The following is a 22,096-nucleotide window of genomic DNA, read 5'->3' as shown; positions in this document are numbered from 1 at the left end:
CATTCACTCACTCACCTACACATTCATTCATTTACTCACTCACTCACTCACTCACTCACTCACTCCTGCATTCACTAATTCACTTACACATTCACTCACTCATTCACTCACTCACCTACACATTCATTCATTTATTTACGCACTCACTCACTCACTCACTCACTCACTCACTCCTGCATTCACTAATTCACTTACACATTCACTCCCTCACTCACTCCCTCACTCACTCACTCCTGCACTCACTCACTCACTCACTCACTCACTCCTGCATTCACTAATTCACTTACACATTCACTCACTCACCTACACATTCATTCATTTATTTACTCACTCACTCACTCACTCACTCACTCCTGCATTCACTAATTCACTTACACATTCACTCCCTCACTCACTCCCTCACTCCTGCACTCACTCACTCACTCACTCACTCACTCACTCACTCACTCCTGCATTCACTAATTCACTTACACATTCACTCACCTACACATTAATTCATTTATTTACTCACTCATTAACTCACTCACTCCTGCATTCACTAATTCCCTTACACATTCACTCCCTCACTCACTCACTCCTGCACTCACTCACTCACTCACTCACTCACTCACTCCTGCACTCACTCACTCAGTCATTCACTTACACATTCACTCACTTATTCACTCACTCATTAACTCACTCAGTCACTTATTCACTCACTCGCTCATGCATTCACTAATTCACTCACTCACTCACTCACTCACTCCTGCATTCACTCACTCATTCATTCACTCACCTACACATTCATTCACTCACTCACTCACTCACTCACTCATTCCTGCATTCACTAATTCCCTTACACATTCACTCACTCACTCACTCACTCCTGCACTCACTCACTCAGTCATTCACTTACACATTCACTCACTTATTCACTCACTCATTAACTCACTCAGTCACTTATTCACTCACTCGCTCATGCATTCACTAATTCACTCACTCACTCACTCACTCACTCACTCACTCACTCACTCCTGCATTCACTCACTCATTCATTCACTCACCTACACATTCATTCATTAACTCACTCACTCACTCACTCACTCACTCACTCACTCACTCACTCATTCCTGCATTCACTAATTCACTTACACATTCACTCACTTGTTCACTCACTCATTCAGTCTCTCACCAACTTATTCAACAATTCATATATTCGCTCACTCACTCATTCACTGACTTTCACTCACTCACTCACTCACTCACTCACTCACTCACTCACTCACTCAATTATTTACTTACTAACTCTTTCTTTCTTTCTTTCTTTCTTTCTTTGTGTACTGCATTGCTTTTCTTTATACTTATTCTTTGTTGTGTGTTGTTGAGTATTTCATGCTTTCCTTCAGTGATGCTGATGTGCTCTTTCTCTTTTCTGATATTGGTAGAATAATTACAGTCTGTGTAAGTAAGAGTTTGTGTAAGAATGAGTAGATGTGCAGTGTGGTGGATGGGAGGGCGAGTGTGGGGTTATACGGAAGGGTGTAGGGTTTAGGGACGGAGCATATTCATTATTAGTCATTTATTTCTTTCATTATGTTTTGTTTTTTAAATCTGTCTGTCTGTCTGTCTGTCTGTCAACATTGCATTGGTGTTCCTTACACTTCTTGTCCATTCACTGCTCTTTCATCCCTCCATCACTCTCAGTACTTATTTATTTTATACCCTCTATCTCTGGGTTAGATTATATCACTCCTGATGCAGTGGCAGACGAAGTGACAAAAATCAGCAACAGCAACTATCTTCAACTTGCAGACACCGGTATACACACACACACACACACACACACACACACACACACACAGACTTTTAATCATTCCCCCCATCTCTCTCTGTAGATGGAGAGTCATATGAAAACATGGAAGGGTGTGTGTACGCTCATCCTCGCCAACACACACTAAAGAATGCACTCAGGGCTGAGGACGATGGTACTCTCTATTACACACACACACACACACACACACACACACACACACACACACACACACCATGTATGAACTGTTCATTACTCTGTGTGCTGTGTGTCTGTAGATTATATTAATCCTGATGAAGAGGACAAACACAACCTGGAACAGACAGACACAGGTGTGTGTGTGTGTGTGTGTGTGTGTGTGTGTGTGTGTGTGTGTGTGTGTGTGAGGCATCAGCTTATCTTCATGTTGACTAAAATGATACACATTGCTTCCTCTTTATCTCCCCATCTTTCTTTCTCAGAGTCCTATGAGAACATGGCTGGCTCTGTGTGTCCCAGCACAGAAACACACACCAACACACACACTGTGGATGAAGGTGAGACACGAGAGAGAGAGAGAGAGAGAGAGAGAGAGAGAGAGAAAGATGTCCCAAAGCTGCACATTCTAAACACAGTGTGTGTGTGTGTGTGTGTGTGTGTGTGTGTGTGTTGGTGTTGTTTCAGGCTGGTATGAGTGCATGGACAGAAGACGAAGATGCGAGAGACAGACATGATACATGGTGACATGAGGCGGTGAAAGGACGTGGACACACACACACACACACACATTACTTTTATCCGATCAGTACATAGTAACACAGGACAGAAATAAAAGATATTACAGAATACAGAAATACATCATCTTACAGTTAAATCATGGACTGGATCAAGATCCTTTTCGTCACCCCTCCGTCTGTAAGCCCCCGAGGACCAGTCCCCGTCATGGACATGTCCTCGGCTGCCGTATATGAAGACCAAACGTCCACACCGAAATGTTATTCAGGAGCAGATGGTACTTTCATCATGAAGGCTTTCTTGAGGTGATACTCAAACCTGCAGCCTACTGCGAAGACTAACACCTGTCTGAACTCTTCTTTACACACCAGTGTCTGGAGTATTTGCAAAAATGAATGAATGAATGAATGAATGCTTGTTCGAGGTTGAACGTTGCAGGTTTGACACAACATTGCTTGTACATTTTCACAGAAGCAGCTAAACGGATTGATATTTCTTTTGTTATGAGAGATCCAGGAAGTCCGGTGGGAAGGACATGTGATTGAGATTTTACTCCACACTTCAGAATGTCCTCAGTGAGCGTGTACACTACCGTTCAAAAGTTTGGGGTCACTTTGAAATGTCCTTATTTTTGAAAGAAAAGCACTGTTCTTTTCAATGAAGATCACTTTAAACTAATCAGAAATCCACTCTATACATTGCTAATGTGGTAAATGACTATTCTAGCTGCAAATGTCTGGTTTTTGGTGCAATATCTCCATAGGTGTATAGAGGCCCATTTCCAGCAACTCTCACTCCAGTGTTCTAATGGTACAATGTGTTTGCTCATTGCCTCAGAAGGCTAATGGATGATTAGAAAACCCTTGTACAATCATGTTAGCACAGCTGAAAACAGTTGAGCTCTTTAGAGAAGCTATAAAACTGACCTTCCTTTGAGCAGATTGAGTTTCTGGAGCATCACATTTGTGGGGTCGATTAAATGCTCAAAATGGCCAGAAAAATGTCTCGACTATATTTTCTATTCATTTTACAACTTATGGTGGTAAATAAAAGTGTGACTTTTCATGGAAAACACAAAATTGTCTGGGTGACCCCAAACTTTTGAACGGTAGTGTAAATGTACAGTAAGTGTGTGAAGAGAAATACTGGCGTGTATAAGACGAATAAAATATTCAACCTCTGTTAGTCTTGGTTAAGAATCTGTTCAGGAATTCGCCGTGTTTTAATTTAGGATCAGGATACAGGAGCTGTGTTAAAAAAATATGTTGTCATTTTGTAAAATATCACGATTCTGCTGTATGACTTGTAATTAATAAAGTTGGTTCATTTCATATAAAATGTTTCATGTATAATGTGAGTGTGTACAGTGTGCTCTCGTGATCCTGCCTTCACAACAGGACTCGGGTCGTTTTTATAAAAATTGTAGACTTTTTTATACACTCTTAAAGATACAATATACAACACCAATTCCATAAAAGTTGGGACGCTGTGTAAAACATAAATTAAAAAAACATAATTGTCAGGGGCGGCACGGTGGTGTAGTGGTTAGCGCTGTCGCCTCACAGCAAGAAGGTCCTGGGTTCGAGCCCCGGGGCCGGCGAGGGCCTTTCTGTGCGGAGTTTGCATGTTCTCCCCGTGTCCGCATGGGTTTCCTCCGGGTGCTCCGGTTTCCCCCACAGTCCAAAGACATGCAGGTTAGGTTAACTGGTGACTCTAAATTGACCGTAGGTGTGAATGTGAGTGTGAATGGTTGTCTGTGTCTCTGTGTCAGCCCTGTGATGACCTGGCGACTTGTCCAGGGTGTACCCCGCCTTTCGCCCGTAGTCAGCTGGGACAGGCTCCAGCTTGCCTGCGACCCTGTAGAACAGGATAAAGTGGCTAGAGATAATGAGATGAGATGAGATAATTGTCAGTAACAACGTTGAGAGCACAAGCTTGAAACAACCTCCAAACATGGCCACCACAAACTACACTTCCCAAGAACAATAGCGCCCTCTGTCTCCAGCTTATTAATTACACCTGTCACTCTGTAATCAGCTTCCCTATTTAAACACCACTCTCACTCAGTGCAAAGTATTGCTCAGTGTTCATCTCCTGTTGTTACCAAGCTATTTACTTCCTGCCTGCCTTTTTGCTATTGACCTTTGTTTATGGTTTCCTCGACCTCATCGCCTTGTCTCACCTTCATTATTCTGTTTGCCAATCGACCAACCTCTGTCCATTTCTCTGACCACGATTCTTCTCTACTGATTTAACTTCATCTACAGTTTGCTTCTCCCACTCTCCCCTGCGCCTGCATCCATAAGTGCTTGCACCTTGACAGTAACGTGAAGATTTGCAAATCATGGAAACCCGATATTTCATTGAAAATAGTATAAAGGCAACATATTAAATGTTGAAACTGAGAAATTTTGTTTTTTGAAAAATATATGCTCATTTCGAATTTAGTGTCAGCAACAGGTTTTAAAAGACTGAAAAAGTTGTGAATGCTGAAAAAAAGCCTTATTTGGTTAATTGTCAACAGGTCAGTAACATGATTGGGTATAAAAAGAGCATCCCAGCACGGGCGATTGCTCTAAGACAACAAGGGAGGCTCAGCCTCCTCTAAAAATGACGAACATCGTGTAGGATGAATTGCGCTAGGCTTATGTTATAGCCGACCTTATAACATTGCTATTTCAGATCCAGAATCATAGAAATATATGTGCTCAACCCAACTACAGTGCGAAATCATTCCGTTATAACTTTCCCCAGTTCGCCTAATGTGCGTGTGAGTTTTTCCCCCTCGTGACAGCGCGATGCAGCCCAGCCTCAGTGCACTTCAATGGCATTTGGGAGCTCTGCGCTTTTCAATCTCAAAATGCAAGACGGTTATTGGACAAATACTGTGAAAACGCCCGCCCACGGAGTCTCATGGACTCCCAGCCTCAGTGGACTTCAATGGCATTTGGGAGCTATGCGCTTTTCAATCTCAAAATGCAAGACGATTATTGGACAAATACTGCGAAAACGCCCACCCACGGACTCCGAGCCTCACAGTGGGAGGGACATGGCAAAGCTTTCCGCAAGAAGACTGGTGATTGGTGAAAGCGGCCGGATATTTTCTTTGATTGACAGCTCGTTTCAACTATAGACAGGCAGCGGTGAATCTCAGTTCAGTCCCATGCGGATTCGCAAGTGCTGTGGTGTATTGTAAGAGATCAGCTTACATTTCGATTTCATTCATTACATACGGTTTCTACCAGCTTTTTTAGTTTGTATATATTTTCATTGTAAATAAAGTGTAAATAAAGTGTTGTCAAGTTTGCTATCTTAGTTCCAGAAATTTCGTTTGAGTGACTGAACTTGAACTTGAGGGGGCTAGTCAGCTAGCAAGAAAGCTGCGCACGGATGCCAAGCATTGCTGATTTAATTTTGGCGAAGCCATTTGCCAGTCTTCCTTTCGAGGAAAAAATTAAAATTAAAGAACAGGGTAGACCAACGCCTCAAACTGACTTTGTGAAAAAGGTAGGGAATAATACTCATTCCATTCAGCTCTCCTGGTACGAGAAAGTGAATTGGCTAACAGCAAGTGACCCACATCAACAACAATAAATAGGCTACTTTAGTAATATGTCATGGATGGACCAAAAATATAGAATCTATTTAAAATGTTTATGCTGAGTATATTATATTGGAATATATATTTTTCTGGATATGAATTAAACACAGCTACAATTTGGAAAACATTTTTAAACAAAAACACAGCCAAGAACATTTCACACTACAGACCTGGATTAAAAGTGAAGGGTTATCAAAATTGTCAATAAAACATTTCTCAGTCAAAATAAGTAAAATATAGGGAAAGTGTCATTGAATGAAATGTGTGGCACCCAGCTCTATGTTTGGCTCCCCAAGGTCAGTGCTTGTGCCTATTCCAGAACACTCTGCTGTTACTGCTGAGGTTCCTGACAAAGAGCTGCTTTCAATAATGATCAATTTTTAAACAACATGCCACAATTTTAAAATATAAAATGTTAAAATAGCCCCCCCCCCAACACCACCATCATGTATATTGGACAGTAGGCTAATGGGCCAAAAGAACCTGTTATTTCACAGTTTGTGACCCTGCCAACAATCAGCCAGATCAGAGGCAAGAGTATGGGCAAAATTTATGTTTTTTCTTTTAAAATCTGGAAATATTGTAACCGACCAGCCTCCCCTGTTTGAAAGACGACCAGCCGCCACTGCATCCCAGAGAGGTGGAGTCTCTCAGAAGTAAAGATGGGGCGGGGTTCACCGCTCTGTGAAAGACTGCGTGGGCAAAAAGTGCATCAATTAAAGAATAACGTTCCTCAATGTAAAACTGCAAAGAATTTGTGGATCACATCATCTCTGGTCCATAATATCATTAAAAGATTCAGAGAATCTGGAGAAATCTCTGTATGTGAGAGACAAGGCTGAAAACTGACATTGGATGCCTGTGATCTTCAGGCCCTCAGAAGACACTGCATTAAAAGCAGACACGTGTCTGTAGTGGAAATCACTGTATGGGCTCAGGAATACTTCAGAAAACCATCGTCTGTGAAAACACTTCATTACTGCATCCACAAATGCAAGTTAAAACCAGATATAAACAATATCCAGAAACCCCACCCCCTTCTCTGGGTCCGAGCTCTTTTACAATGGACTGAGGCGAAGTGGAAAACTGTCCCGAGGTCTGATGAATCAAAAGTAGAAATTCTTTGTAGAAATCATGGACACCACGTCCTCCAGGCTAAAGAGGAGAGGGACCATCCGGCTTGTTATCAGTGCACAGTTCAAAAGCAGCATCTGTGATGGCATGAGGGGGCATTAGTGCACATGACATGGGGAGCTTGTACATCTGAGAAGGCATCATTAATGCTGAATGATATAAACACATTTCAGAGCAATATGCTGCCATCCAGACAAAATCATTTTCAGGGAAGGCCTTCCTTCTTTCAGCAAGACAACGCCACACCACTTTCTGCACATATTAAAACTGCATGGATCCATAGCAAAAGAGTCCAGGTGCTAAACTGGCCTGCTGCAGTCCAGACCTGTCTCCCATTTAAAACATTTGGCGCATTATGAAGCACAAAATATGACAAAGGAGACCCCGAACTGTTGAGCAACTGAAACAGTATATCAGGCAATAATGGGACAACATTTCTCTTTCAAAACTACAGCAGTTGGTCTCCTCAGTTCCCAAATGTTTACAGAGTGTTGTTAAAAGTAGAGGTGATGCAACACAGTGGTAAACACACCCCTCTCCCAACTTTTCTGAAACATGCTGCAGACATCAAATTCAAAATAAACATATATTTTTCAAAAAACTAAAAATTCTCAGTTTAAACATTTGACGTTGCCTTTTTCCTATTTTCACTGAAATATAGGGTTTCAATGATTTGCAAATTATTGCATTCTGTTTTTATTGAGTTTACACAGCATCCCAACTTTTTTTTTTGGAATTGAGGTTGTAGAAGAAAACCATTGAGAGAAAGCCTGAGATCTGGTTACTCTGCATGCAGTGTGTTCCATGTACATTTTCACCATAACCACTGCACCAAATTACAAGAACCTCATCACAACCTGCAAACCTTCTTTACAAGCCCAAGTTCTCCCATGGCACAGATCTGTGAATCTGAATCTTCCGCCTCAGCAGAACCCCAACAAGTAACCAACCTGAACTCGACTATAGCTGACAACATGCTTTACCTCAACTCTCAAACTCTTCTCAGGGAAAGTCATAGGCTGGTTTGCATGCTCGTTAATTATTCATGATCATTTGCATATCTAAACAGGAAGGGAGATTTCCTGAAAGACAGAACTTGAACATGCTTTGGTCAGAATCTTATTTCTACTACATGACTGGAAGGGGCCTATTCCTAACACACACGCGTGCACACCCAGGTTTACTAGGGCAAAACTGAAGATAGTGGGCGGAGTCGAGTTGTATTAAATACATTTATTACATCAGCCACATATTCATCATCATTGAGACATTTCATAAGCAAAAAGCAGAGTGTGGAAAAGAAACACAGTGTGTGTGTCATGATGCAGGATCTCAACCTCCATCCTCTTACCCTGAAAATAAGGTGCCTTCATGTTTAATTCAGAACAGAATGATTACGTCAAACAAATCTGAAGGTTCGGGGTCAGTTTACTGTGTTTCCTGTTCTCTCACACTCACCACACACATGCTGTTCCATTACAGCGTTAGCATAAACATACTCCGTTAAATTAGCATTAGAGGAGACAACAGCGTATACGCTCACTTGGAAGAAGGATACACAACAGTGAATAATCGTACTGGCTGCAATAACCACCTCAATGTTTCTCCAGGATGACTAGCATGTCAGAAAACTAGCTAATTAGCAAAAAAGGCATACTAGCAAGATGCGCAGGTACTATAATTAGCAAAACAGATACCAGGATGAAAATATTCTGCAAGCTAGTTAGAATAATAGCATGGAGGGCAAAATAGACAACTCAATATTTCTTCTGGATGACCGCCGCTCTGCTAGCATGCTAGTTAGCTCAATTCCTAATCAGCATTCTAGGTGCAATTAACGACCCTAAAGCCCGATAGCTAGTTACCTGAATCAGCTGATCGTATTTAATACTCGTCAATCCTGCTCACTTACTGCACCCTATACACTTCAGTGATTAGTGGAAGTGGACAATGGTGTAGGACTGGAACACGAGTGTGAGAGAGCAGGAAACAGTAAACTCTGGACGTTTATACTAATCTAAAAGTATGTGTGTGTGTGTGTGGTGTCAAAAGGTTGGATGACTTCCTGCCCCGCCCCCATCTTGAATAACCCCGCCCCCTGTCCTCTGTCCCCCTGCTTTTTCAGGCTCAGCCCCAGTTGTACTGGTCCTCAGCTGTAGTGGGCAGGATGTCGGTGACGAGCCCCGTGCCGATGGTCCTGTTCCCGTCCCTCAGCGTGAACCTTTGACCTTTCTCCAGCACCATGGGCTGCCTGAGGGTCAGACTGAGGGATGTGTCTTCACCCGGCATCACCATCTCCTACACACACACACACACAGAGGAGGACAAGGAGTATTACAGTGGGACACAGGAGAGAGACAGAGACAGAGAGAGAGAGAGAGAGAGAGAGTGTGTGTGAGTTACCTTGCCCTCAGGGAGCTGGACCCTGCAGGCCATGTCCCAGGTGAGAGAGAACATGACAGGCATGAAGTTGGTGACGAAAGGCTTGTGTCTGCCACCTTCCTCTTTACTCAGAATGTACACCTGCGCGCACGCACACACACGCGCACACACACACAAGTGAACTAGTCTGAATCATTTAAAGCAGTTCACTAAAATGATTCATCCAAATGATTCTCTAAACTGATACCCCTTTTCCACCAAATCAGTTCCAGTGCTAGTTCACAACTCGTTCAACTTGCGAGCCAGCTGAGAACCAGTTTGCTTTTCCATAGCTCACGGTGCTAAGGGAAGCCACGTCATTATGTCGCTGTATACGTCAGTTACATCGCTACGTTTGCATAAACCTTGGCGCGAATATCGAAGCAAAAACAACACGGAAGAAGCAGCAGCAAAAACAATAATAATGGATGACTTCGCGTTTGTACAGCTGCTGCTTCTCGTCGCTTAAAAATGGCGATCTTTCGCGGTCTTGTTATTGTTGTTGGTCTTAACAACTCCGCCCCCCCGCTAACGTAAGCGGTTCTTTCCTCTGGCCCAGCAGAGAGTTGGTGCTAGCCTGGAACCGGTTTTTCTGGCCCCAGAACCAGTTCTTTGTCAGTGGAAACAGAAAACCCGGTTCCAAACTAAGCACTGGCCCCGAACCAGCCCTGGAACTGCTTTGGTGGAAAAGGGGCATGAGTCACTGTTTTATGAATCTGTCTAAAGAATCGTGTGACTGAATCAGTTGTATTGGGAGTGTTGAGCAATCCATTTTGAAAACTGGTCTCTCTCTCACACACACACACACACACACACACACACACACACACAGCAGTCCTTCTCAAATAGTGGAGCGCGCGGTACGATGCGGGGGGGCGCGTGTGACCCCGGGGAACATGCTTTTGCCGTACTAGAATAGTGTAATTGCACATCCACTACAGTAGGTGGCAGTGGCACTCTCATTGTCAGGGTGTGCGCAGGGAGTATTAGCGCTATGGGGTAGGGGTTTTTTTTGCCTACACACAGCACAGAGCAGGAGATATGAAGTGCAGTGAACAAACTGTCAAGAGACACCATTGAAAAATATTTAACAGGGATGAAAAGAAAGGCGGAGAGAGACGGAGATAATGAGACAAACGACAGTCTCCCGTATGTAGCGCTTGGCTTCACTGTGACTTCGGTGGGAAACGAGGAAAGACCGGTGTGTTTACTGTGTCTAAAAATGTTGGCAGCGGACAGCATGAAGCCAAATAAATTAAGGCGTCACTTAAAGACATTCCGCCCCAATCACGCTGATAAGCGGCTTGAGTTTTTTCAGCGAAAACGTGCCGAATATTGCCAACAATCATCCTGCTTTGTGAATGCTATTCCAATAAACCAGCGAGCACTGTTAGAATCATATAAGGTGGCGTACCAAATCGCTCAGTGCAAAAAACCCCACACCATAGCAGAGGAGCGGATACTGCCTGCAGCATTAGACATGCTTTCTGTCATTATTATTTACTGATTTTATTTAGTTTTATATATTGTGCTCCTGAGTTAATGTTGCTGATCAATTTAAATTTATTATTATTTATTGATTTTATTTAATTTTATTTTTCAGTATCAAATGGGGCGCACCCCACTATTTGAAAAGGACCGAATTAGTCGGTTAAAAAATGTTTATAGTTTAAATAAGTTTTTTTTTTTTTTTAATTTTGCAAATTGCAAGCACTTTGATGGACTTTAAATCTTTTCTGCTACAGACTAAAAAAAAATGTTAATAAAAAGTTATTCTTTGTTGTAAGTTGATCTATATTTTTTCTTTTTTTGTTTTCTTTAATGTTATGCAGAGGTGTACTTATAAGTACACCTAACACCATTATTATAAGTCTTATAACAATTTTATAGACAAATTATACTATTTACAGTCACGGCGGAGAGTGGAGGGGTGCAAAATGTTTTCTTCTTCCTGGGCGGGCGTAACAGAAAATAATTGAGAAGCACTGCCATACAGTAATGAACGAGAAAGATAATTCAGCTTCTTTCTCGAGCTAAACTAAAAATGAATGAAAAATGAAAAAAAGTTCTAGAAATAAGGAACCTGACACACACACACACACACACACCTCACATCACAATCTTACAACATTTGGTTTTATGTTTATTTAGACACACTCAAAAATAAATTAATCCATTACACTTCTTTTCTTAGGTCATCCCACTTCAGGCAGGCCTTTCAATTACATGAAACCTGTGACAGACAACGTCATAGGGGCCCAAATTAAAAAGGCACCCAAATTAAGGTCAAGCACCCAAAATATGCTACCAAAAGTAAAAAAAAAAAAAAACCCTGAAATGTTGATTAAATAAATTTGGCTGCATAAACCCCAATGTCTTGACTTTCTTCTTTAAAAACACAGAAATTAGCGAGAATTAGCATGTATTTCTCGTCACTGACGCAAAATCTGCACCATTCCCATGTTGTTCCGGGTTTGTCGAACTCGCTGTAAGCCTCGCGCAGAGCACAAATTCTCCATCAACAGCGATTGGCACGCCATGCTTTCGTGAAGGAGCGACTCGTGTACCAATGACCAGAGCAGGATTTCCACATTAGGAAAATCTTCTTTCTTCTTCTTTTATATTGTTTTATGGCAGTTGGCAAACAGCTTTTAGGTGCATTACCGCCACCTTCTGGACTGGAGTGTGAACCAGAACGTTTACTCCCCTATTGTGCTAAATTTTAATAATAATTCCTGTATCATTTAAAAACCTAAAAATAGCCCGATATCCCACATTATCTGACCTCAACTGCAATATCTCTCTGATACCTAGTGTCATATGATTTAAATCAGGTAAAAGACTGAATAAGAGAGAGCTATTCAGGACACAACTGTGCGTAAAGATACAGCTTGCATCATAAAAACACACAGTTGTGTAAGTGTGGGTGGAATCAGTGACTTGGTCCTCTTGTTGATGATCGTGGCGCTTGGTCCTCTTGTTGATGATCGTCTTCAACACTGGTCTTTCGTTTAAACGAAGATCTTTAACCTGACTACAGACTGTGAATTGCGCTGCCGATTCTTGTGATGTGACTGAAAAACCTTTTGTGTCGCGGGTCTCCTACAGGTTTGTCTCTCTGATGGCAACAGTGCAGAACTTGCGTTTTCATTCCCAGGCTGCTTTCCTCCAGGCTCTCCTCAGGCCCCAACACCTCTTTTAAATCCTAACTAACTGTATTCTAATTATTTTTGTCATGTACATCAAGAGGGATTAATGCTGTAGACATTTTGTAATAAAGGTAAAAATAATTCATAGATTTCTTTATTAATTCATAACTTTGTAGCTAAAAAATCAGCAGCAGGTTTAAAACACAGAGCCCTGGGAAAACAGCACTCTGCGCGCGCAGAAAAACCCAAATTACCCTGCATCACGACGGAAAAGGCCCAAATTCAGAAATACAGGGTGGAGCCCAAATTATACACTACCGTTCAAAAGTTTGGGGTCACTTTGAAATGTCCTTATTTTTGAAAGAAAAGCACTGTTCTTTTCAATGAAGATCACTTTAAACTAATCAGAAATCCACTCTATACATTGCTAATGTGGTAAATGACTATTCTAGCTGCAAATGTCTGGTTTTTGGTGCAATATCTCCATAGGTGTATAGAGGCCCATTTCCAGCAACTCTCACTCCAGTGTTCTAATGGTACAATGTGTTTGCTCATTGCCTCAGAAGGCTAATGGATGATTAGAAAACCCTTGTACAATCATGTTAGCACAGCTGAAAACAGTTGAGCTCTTTAGAGAAGCTATAAAACTGACCTTCCTTTGAGCAGATTGAGTTTCTGGAGCATCACATTTGTGGGGTCGATTAAATGCTCAAAATGGCCAGAAAAATGTCTCGACTATATTTTCTATTCATTTTACAACTTATGGTGGGAAATAAAAGTGTGACTTTTCATGGAAAACACTAAATTGTCTGGGTGACCCCAAACTTTTGAACGGTAGTGTATAGTTGAAACGCCTGGCAGGGACTTTTAAAGGTTCTATCAAGCAAGAGTCCCAAACAGAACCTTTTTTTTTTGGAGATCAAGAACAAATCTCTCTCTCACACACCCCTACCTGAGCTTTGACTTTCTGATGAGGCTGGACAGAGTTGGGTTTACACATCACTACGCCTCGCCTCATGTCCTCTCTCTTCATACCACGCACCAGTGCACCCAGGTTATCCCCCGCCTCAGCACGATCCAGAGACTGATGGAACATCTCGATACCTACACACACACACACACACACTCTTTATGCTGGTTTATGTCACTCAATATGCTCATCATCTTTCTGAATAGGAAGCATCTCTGCAACACATGTGCGAGCCATATAACAAAAAAGGGGCGTGGTCATAAACAGGAAGTAGTAATGGACAATTTCCTCAATTTTGTTCTCCTCAAGCCACGCCCCTCCAGTCCACACACACTCACCTGTGACCACTGACTTAGCAGAGCGGTTGTGTCCCACAAACTCGCACTCGTCTCCTTTTTTGATCACTCCTCTCTCCAGAGTGCCCGTCACCACCGTACCGCGGCCTGCACACACACAGTCTCAGCGTTTAAGTCTCAGCTGAAAACATATCTGTTTAGTCAAGCCTTGTGTTAATGGTGTTATGAGGTAAAGGAGTAGATCTGGAGGCTCCTCAGACAGAGTGTTTTGGTAAACTGGGATGTATGGATGCTGTCAGTCCCCACTCGCTTGCTCACTCAAGTTTGTTGATGGTGTAGTGGCTGCTGCTTTATGTCCCGGGGCTCCCTCATGCCTGTGTTACCTTCTGGCTCTCCCCTTTTAGTTATGCTGTCAGTTAGTTTTACCGGAGTCCCTGCTTGTACTCAGTGCAATATGTATACTGTTCCTACTTATTCAGGTGACATTGGGCATACCCAACAACCTGTGTTTTCTCTCCCCCCCGTCCCTCTGAGTTACATGTCAATCTTGAGATTGAGACGCTGACCTCTTCTGCTCCTCAGACCTGCCTGATCCATCCTGATGCCCTACGTCTGGCTGGAGTCTCATCGCATCGCTCCTGTGGAGGACGGCCCCATGTGGACAGTTGAAAGTCACACTTGGAAGACGCTCTGGACTCTTACAGTAATGCTTTTATGGCTGAGGACTACAGTTGACTTGCTAACTTTAGGACTGCAGTTGTCATGAACAGTTTTGCACTCAAGTTTTCATCAATGAAGAGTTTATAACATCAACGCAACTGTCCTCATGTTAAAACTGTTAATGTTATAGTCATGCTGTCTGTTGTTGCCCAAATGAGGGTGGGTTCCCTTTTGAGTCTGGTTCCTCTCGAGGTTTCTTCCTCATGTCGTCTGAGGGAGTTTTTCCTTGCCACCGTCGCCACAGGCTTCATCATTGGGGATAGATTAGGGACAAAATTAGCTCATGTTTTAAGTCGTTCAAATTGTGTAAAGCTGCTTTGCGACAATGTTTATTGTTAAAAGCGCTATACAAATAAACTTAACACACACACACACACACACACACACACGCTTCATACCCCATTCTGATCATTTCATCTACTGCAAAGCAACCTTGAGTTTATGATGTAATTATGATGTAATTACATCTCACCCAATCAGAGATGGTCTGGGAGGCAGTGTCTGCGATTTGTGTTTCTAGGTCACGTTTGGTTTTATATTTGTTTATAAAAGTCATGAATCAAATTAATGTAATGAATCAACTTGATAAATATTTAAACTTTAATTCAAGTATAACTTTTTTAATTAAGTGATGAAGCAGTCTGAATCGCTTAAAGCGGTTCACTAATATGACTCATCCAAATGATTCTCTGAGCATTAATCTTCAAAATATGATTCACCGTTTTATGACTCTAAAGAATCGTGTGACTGAATCAGTTGTGTTGGGAGTGTCAAGCAATCCATTCTGAAAATGGACGACTGACACACACACACACACACACACACACACACACACACACCTAGCAAGTGTAATATAGTACGAATCGTTTAAAGCGGTTCACTAAAACAATTCATGCAAATGATTCTCTGAATATTGATTCTCTAAATTGTTTCATCAGTTTATGAACCTGTCTAAAGAATCATGTGACTGAATCAGTTGTGTTGGGAGTGTTGAGCAATCCATTCTGAAAACTGATGACCCACACACACACCTGGTATGGAGTAGACTCCCTCGATGGGCAGTAGGAAGGGTTTGTCCAGATCTCGCTTGGGCAGAGGGATGTACTCATCCACCACCTCCAACAGCTTCATGATGGAGTTCACTCCAATCTCAGGCTGCCGGTTCTACACACACACACACACAGCCGAGTGTTACAGGACCACACACCCTCTCCACCACCCCCACCCAAATCTCTCTCCATCAGTACCTCGAGAGCACAGAGGGCGGAGCCACAGATAACAGGCGTGTTGTCTCCGTCGTAGCCGAACTCGCTGAGCAGCTCTCGGATCTCGAGCTCGACGAGCTGCAGGAGCTCAGGGTCGTCCACGGCATCTGCTTTGTTCACGTACACCACCACGTGCTGCACGCCGATCTGACGAGCCAACAGCAGGTGCTCACGCGTCTGTGGCATCTGACCGTCTGTCGCTGCCACCACCAGGATACAGCCGTCCAGCTGAGCCGTGCCCGTGATCATGTTCTACACACGCACACACAAGTCAGGGTTAGACCACATCTTGTGTGCATAAACAGAGACAAATCAGTTTGTTTTAATATGACATCAGCATTTACTTTTAACCAGTGATGTAACACTTGAGCTATGCATGGGCGGGCAGGCAGGCTGTCGGTGTCCCCCCCCCAATCCATCTGCCTGTCTGTCTGCGTACCTTGACGTAGTCAGCGTGACCGGGACAGTCAGTGTGAGCGTAGTGCCTGTTAGCAGTTGTGTACTCCACATGTGAGGCGTTGATGGTGATTCCTCTGGCTTTCTCCTCAGGAGCGTTATCAATGTCCTCGTATTTCTTATAGCGTGCTCCACCAGCCTCAGCCAGCACTAACACACAAAATAAAGAACCGTATCCTCACCTACAGTGCAGCTTTAATCTTACCTCTGTGTGCGCGTGTGTTTTTGTTTGTTACCTTTAGTGATCGCGGCGGTGAGCGTGGTCTTCCCATGGTCCACGTGACCGATGGTACCGATGTTCACGTGAGGTTTATCACGAGAGAACACCTTCTTTGCCTCGGCGGCAAAATTCCTCCGACTGAGAGGAACAGCACACTGAGACACAACGACAAATTATCGAGATCCAGTTTTCCTGATAATGCAGACATTACTCTGGATCATCTACATTAACAAATCACCACAGGCTAATTTATAGAGAGAATTCAGTCACTTAGATCAGATTATCAAAAATTAATTCGTCTCGAACATTTCCATGAATTGATGGAGATAGTCAAGTCAAGTTTAACATTGTCGCAAAGCAGCTTTACAGAATTTGAACGACTTAAAACATGAGCTGATTTTATCCCTAATCTATCCCCAATGAGCACGCCAATGGCGATGGTGTTGAGGAAAAACTCCCTCAGACGACATGAGGAAGAAACCTCGAGAGGAACCAGACTCAAAAGGGAACCCATCCTCATTTAGGCAACAACAGACAGCATGACTATAACATTAACAGTTTTAACATGAAGTCAGTTTCGTTGATGTTATAACATCAATGAGTCAACTATCAATTAACGTTGATAGTGTGCTCGATTCATCATGATCATACAGGCAAGTCATGTATTCAGATTCATTTACATATATATGTTATTTCAGATTAATATCAAATGTTCTCCACGGGTGCTTTTAAAGTGGCGCACCGCCACGTTATAATTCTGGCCCGCCACCCTTCCCTCGGCCAAAGAAACCCCCCAAAATGTAATTTCATCAGTATACACCAAATAAATCGTATTCACTTTATTATAATTTTGTAACTATTTAACACGCAGAAGACCATTAAACCATTATACGGGGCTACCTGAAGTGGCCACGCGATTGCAATAGAAAAACGTCCGGCCGGCTGCATACACCGACACAGAGCTCTGCAGATTGAGGTCTATCCCTGCGTTACACTACACTGACACACAGCAACGCTGGAAGCTGCAACTAGCTAGCAGCTAAATAACTCTGCAGTGTGCACGCCAGGGTGGCTTTGCAGTGCCAGTCTCAGGCACGCGCACCAGCTCATGCATTGATTGGAGTGGTTTCACCCAATTAACATTAATTATGTGTATTGTAAAAAAAAACCCCGATGCATTTATTGTAATTGGGTATTTTGTTTATGCAAGGAAGGTTCATTTATTTTTCACACACAAAAGAAAATATAATTAATTCAGGGATGCGCGACAGGTGCATCAGTCTCAAATGAAATGTCAAATGAGTCTCACACTGACAAAGATATGTACAGTAACAATGTGTTAATTTTTTGTAAAATGATTTTAACAATGATTTAGCATTTCCTATCCATTCATTGGCCAGTTTCACTGGAAAGAAAAAGCCCAAAGTCCATCAGCTTCAGGGGGACTTCGGCCCCCTGGACCCCCACCAGGGCTCCGCCCCTGGACCCTGCTGGGGGCCCCCAAACCCCCGCCACCACCTTTTATTTCTGAAAAGTGGAGAACCCTGAATACATCTGTATAATTTAGATTTATTTATATGAAATGTATGTACAGTGGTGCTTGAAAGTTTGTGAACCCTTTAGAATTTTCTATATTTCTGCATAAATATGACCTAAAACATCATCAGATTTTCACACAAGTCCTAAAAGTAGATAAAGAGAACCCAGTTAAACAAATAAGACAAACATATTATACTTAGTCATTTATTTATTGAGGAAAATGATCCAATATTACATATCTGTGAGTGGCAAAAGTATGTAAACCTTTGCTTTCAGTATCTGGTGTGACCCCCTTGTGCAGCAATAACTGCAACTAAACGTTTGCGGTAACTGTTGATCAGTCCTGCACACCGGCTTGGAGGAATTTTAGCCCGTTCCTCCGTACAGAACAGCTTCAACTCTGGGATGTTGGTGGGTTTCCTCACATGAACTGCTCGCTTCAGGTCCTTCCACAACATTTCCATTGGATTAAGGTCAGGACTTTGACTTGGCCATTCCAAAACATTAACTTTATTCTTCTTTAACCATTCTTTGGTAGAACGACTTGTGTGCTTAGGGTCGTTGTCTTGCTGCATGACCCACCTTCTCTTGAGATTTAGTTCATGGACAGATATCCTGACATTTTCCTTTAGAATTTGCTGGTATAATTCAGAATTCATTGTTCCATCAATGATGGCAAGCCATCCTGGCCCAGATGCAGCAAAACAGGCCCAAACCATGATACTACCACCACCATGTTTCACAGATGGGATAAGGTTCTTATGCTGGAATGCAGTGTTTTCCTTTCTCCAAACATAACGCTTCTCATTACACCAAAAAGTTCTAAAAGCCCAAACCCCGGGCAGCACAGTGGTGTAGTGGTTAGCACGGTCACCTCACAGCAAGAAGGTTCTGGGTTTGAACCCAGCGGCCAGCGAGGGCCTTTCTGTGCAGAGTTTGCATGTTCTCCCCGTGTCCACGTGGGTTTTCTCTGGGTGCTCCGGTTTCCCCCACAGTCCAAAGACATGCAGTTAGGTTGACGTGGGGCGGCCTTGGGCTGAGGTGCCCTTGAGTGAGGTACCGAACTCCCGACTGCTCCCTGGGCACTCTGGGCTGCCCACTGCTCTGGGTGTGCGCGCGCGCATGTGTGTGTGTTCACTGCTTCAGAGGGGTTAAATGCAGAGGATGAATTTCACTGTGCTTGAAGTGTGCACGTGACAAAGGTTTCTTCTTCTTCTTTTGATCTCATCTGTCCATAAAACATTTTTCCAATAGCCTTCTGGCTTGTCCACATGATCTTTAGCAAACTGCAGACAAGCAACAATGTTCTTTTTGGAGAGCAGTGGCTTTCTCCTTGCAACCCTGCCATTCTTGTTCAGTGTTCTCCTGATGGTGGACTCATGAACATTAGCCAATGTGAATGAGGCCTTTAGTTGCTTAGAAGTTACCCTGGGGTCCTTCGTGACCTCGTCGACTATTACATGCCTTGCTCTTGGAGTGATCTTTGTTGGTCAACCACTCCTGGGGAGGGTAACAATGGTCTTGAACTTCCTCCATTTGTACACAATCTGTCTGACTGTGGATTGGTGGAGTCCAAACTCTTTAGAGATGGTTTTGTAACCTTTTCCAGTCTGATGAGCATCAAAAACGCTTTTTCTGAGGTCCTCAGAAATCTCCTTTGTTCGTGCCATGATACACTTCCACAAACATGTGTTGTGAAGATCAGACTTTGGCCCAATCCCAATTCTAATTTCTACCCCTACCCCTCCGCCTTCCCCTTGGCCCTTCCCCTTGAAACTGAGCTACAAGGGATAGGGCTTGAAATTCAACCCTTACGTATTGGGATAGCCCTTCAACGATCGCATACGTCATCGCGTACCTCCATCAGCGTTTACGTTAGCAAAACGCGACCAAATGCGTCATTGGCTGCGACCAGTCGCTACAGTCAGAGCCAGAGGCAGAAATCTCTGCTGGCAGGGTGTGATTTGTTAACTAACACCACTGAATGGGATATCTTTGGCGCTTCGTGCACCACATCCGACAGAATGAGGTGTCAGAACACTCATGTAAACAATAAAAGCGAGAATAACAGAACAAAACGTACGCAGTCAAGCAACCGGAAACAATACTCACTCCCAAAGCTTTTTAGCAGCAGCTTGGATTTCAGAAATCGCTGCTCATTCTCAGCTCGAAAGCGAATCAAGCGGCGTGTTTCCTCTGGATAACAACTTAAAACACGTAAATAATGGAGAAAATACATTTATGACAATCTTTCGCCGCGGGAACCGCCATCTTTCTGAAATCCGCATGAAATCTCGCTGAAATCCGCATGGCATTGTGGGAAATCACTCAAACCCCTTCGTTCGGAGTCAGCTCCAGGAAAATCTCCGTTTGGAGGGGTACAGAAGCCCTCCCCCTTCCCCTCCGCGTTAACTGGGATTGGGATACCCCTACCCCTTCACGTGAACGCGCAAAATGGAGGGGAAGGGCTAAGGGGTTGGTCCAAGGGGTGAAATGGGATTCAGCCTTTGATAGATCCCTGTTCTTTAAATAAAACAGGGTGCCCACTCACACCTGATTCTAATTTCACCTTCAAATTAACTGCTAATCCTAGAGGTTCACATACTTTTGCCACTCACAGATATGTAATATTGGATCAATTTCCTCAATAAATAAATGACCAAGTATAATATTTTTGTCTCATTTGTTTAACTGGGTTCTCTTTATCTACTTTTAGGACTTGTGTGAAAATCTGATGACGTTTTAGGTCATATTTATGCAGAATTATAGAAAATTCTAAAGGGTTCACAAACTTTCAAGCACCACTGTAGACTGTTTCGATGTGGTTATCTGAGAGTAATGTAGTGAGGTGTTGGGGGAACGTACGAGTTTGTAGGAGCTGTGCAGGAGACTCGGGGAGGAGAGCTGGAGCGCTGAAGAACACACACAACAAAACAGAAACAAACATGAACACCATCCTCATCCTCTTCTCCTCAAACATCTCAATCATGCACTTAGACAACAGAGGAGGGGAAAAGAAGAGTGAAAATATTAATTTGATACTACTTGCTTCATGAATATGCAAATGTGCTGTATTTGCATATCTGCATATTTATGCAGACTGTTAGAGATGCTGTAGCGTGTGTGATCATGCCCCTGAGGCTCGATGCCCCTGAGGCTCGATGCCCCTGAGGCTCGATGCCCCTGAGGCTCGATGCCCCTGAGGCTCGATGCCCCTGAGGCTCGATGCCCTGCAGGTTGTTGGGTTGTAATAAACCTCAGTCCCTGCACACGGATGCAGCTTGACCTTGCTTTTAACAGCGCGAGCCTCCGGAAACACATCCCGCATTTCCGGCACTGACCCTGCGCTCGAGACTAAACCCCGCTACCCCTCAGCTTCACCTCCTCGCCGAGAGAACCCGAGCAGCTTCCGGTATCAACACAAACTGCCCAACTTACCGGAGAGACACGCGCGGATCCCCACCAGCGCAGCCATGTTGGATTAGTTCAGGAAAGGCACACGGCGCATGCGTGGAAAATAATCGCGACGTCATCAGCATGCGACAGTTGAAAAGGCGAGCTACTGGATCTCTTACCTCGGTTTTTTTTTTTTTTTTTTTAATTATTATTAGTTTTCTTGCTTGTTTACTTGTTTTCTTTTTTCCTTTCTATCCATGGACATCTTTAACTGCAGCATTTTCTACATAGTTTATTTTCAATTTTGTAGTATAAGTTTGATTGATTGATTTTATTTGACATTCTCAGTTCTTGTATAAAAAATAAATACATGATTTAGTTTCAAATAAACCACACCACATACTTAAACTAAAAACAGAGAGTCAG

The 22,096-nt window shown here is 43.1% G+C and overlaps 2 protein-coding genes across 5 annotated transcripts in view; one reads left to right on the top strand and one right to left on the bottom strand.

The window, feature by feature from the left end:
• LOC132870352 (uncharacterized) overlaps nucleotides 1–3,311 on the top strand; it is a 5,993-nt gene extending 2,682 nt beyond the window's left edge. For all 4 annotated transcript variants that reach the window (XM_060903987.1, XM_060903985.1, XM_060903986.1 and 1 more), the window contains exons 7-11: nucleotides 1,720–1,797; nucleotides 1,875–1,964; nucleotides 2,068–2,121; nucleotides 2,251–2,325; nucleotides 2,453–3,311. In XM_060903987.1, the coding sequence (XP_060759970.1) occupies nucleotides 1,720–1,797; nucleotides 1,875–1,964; nucleotides 2,068–2,121; nucleotides 2,251–2,325; nucleotides 2,453–2,502 (347 nt within the window). In that variant the 3' untranslated portion in view covers nucleotides 2,503–3,311. The remainder of the gene's footprint in view (nucleotides 1–1,719; nucleotides 1,798–1,874; nucleotides 1,965–2,067; nucleotides 2,122–2,250; nucleotides 2,326–2,452) is intronic.
• Nucleotides 3,312–8,456: 5,145 nt separating this feature from the next.
• On the bottom strand, nucleotides 8,457–21,770 carry tufm (Tu translation elongation factor, mitochondrial). The gene is made up of 10 exons (XM_060904286.1): nucleotides 21,713–21,770; nucleotides 21,140–21,186; nucleotides 16,752–16,890; nucleotides 16,499–16,665; nucleotides 16,042–16,311; nucleotides 15,826–15,958; nucleotides 14,117–14,221; nucleotides 13,761–13,912; nucleotides 9,642–9,761; nucleotides 8,457–9,536 (listed from the first exon to the last, which is right to left on the bottom strand). The coding sequence occupies exons 1-10, from the start codon at nucleotides 21,747–21,749 to the stop codon at nucleotides 9,366–9,368; spliced, it is 1,341 nt and encodes a 446-aa protein (XP_060760269.1). The 5' UTR covers nucleotides 21,750–21,770; the 3' UTR covers nucleotides 8,457–9,365.
• Between the last annotated feature and the right edge of the window lie 326 nt (nucleotides 21,771–22,096).

This window comes from Neoarius graeffei, chromosome 22 (genome assembly GCF_027579695.1).
Source record: "Neoarius graeffei isolate fNeoGra1 chromosome 22, fNeoGra1.pri, whole genome shotgun sequence".
NCBI lineage: Eukaryota > Metazoa > Chordata > Actinopteri > Siluriformes > Ariidae > Neoarius > Neoarius graeffei.
Note: the sequence above shows the minus strand (reverse complement) of the source record. Positions and strands in the feature narration are given on the sequence as shown.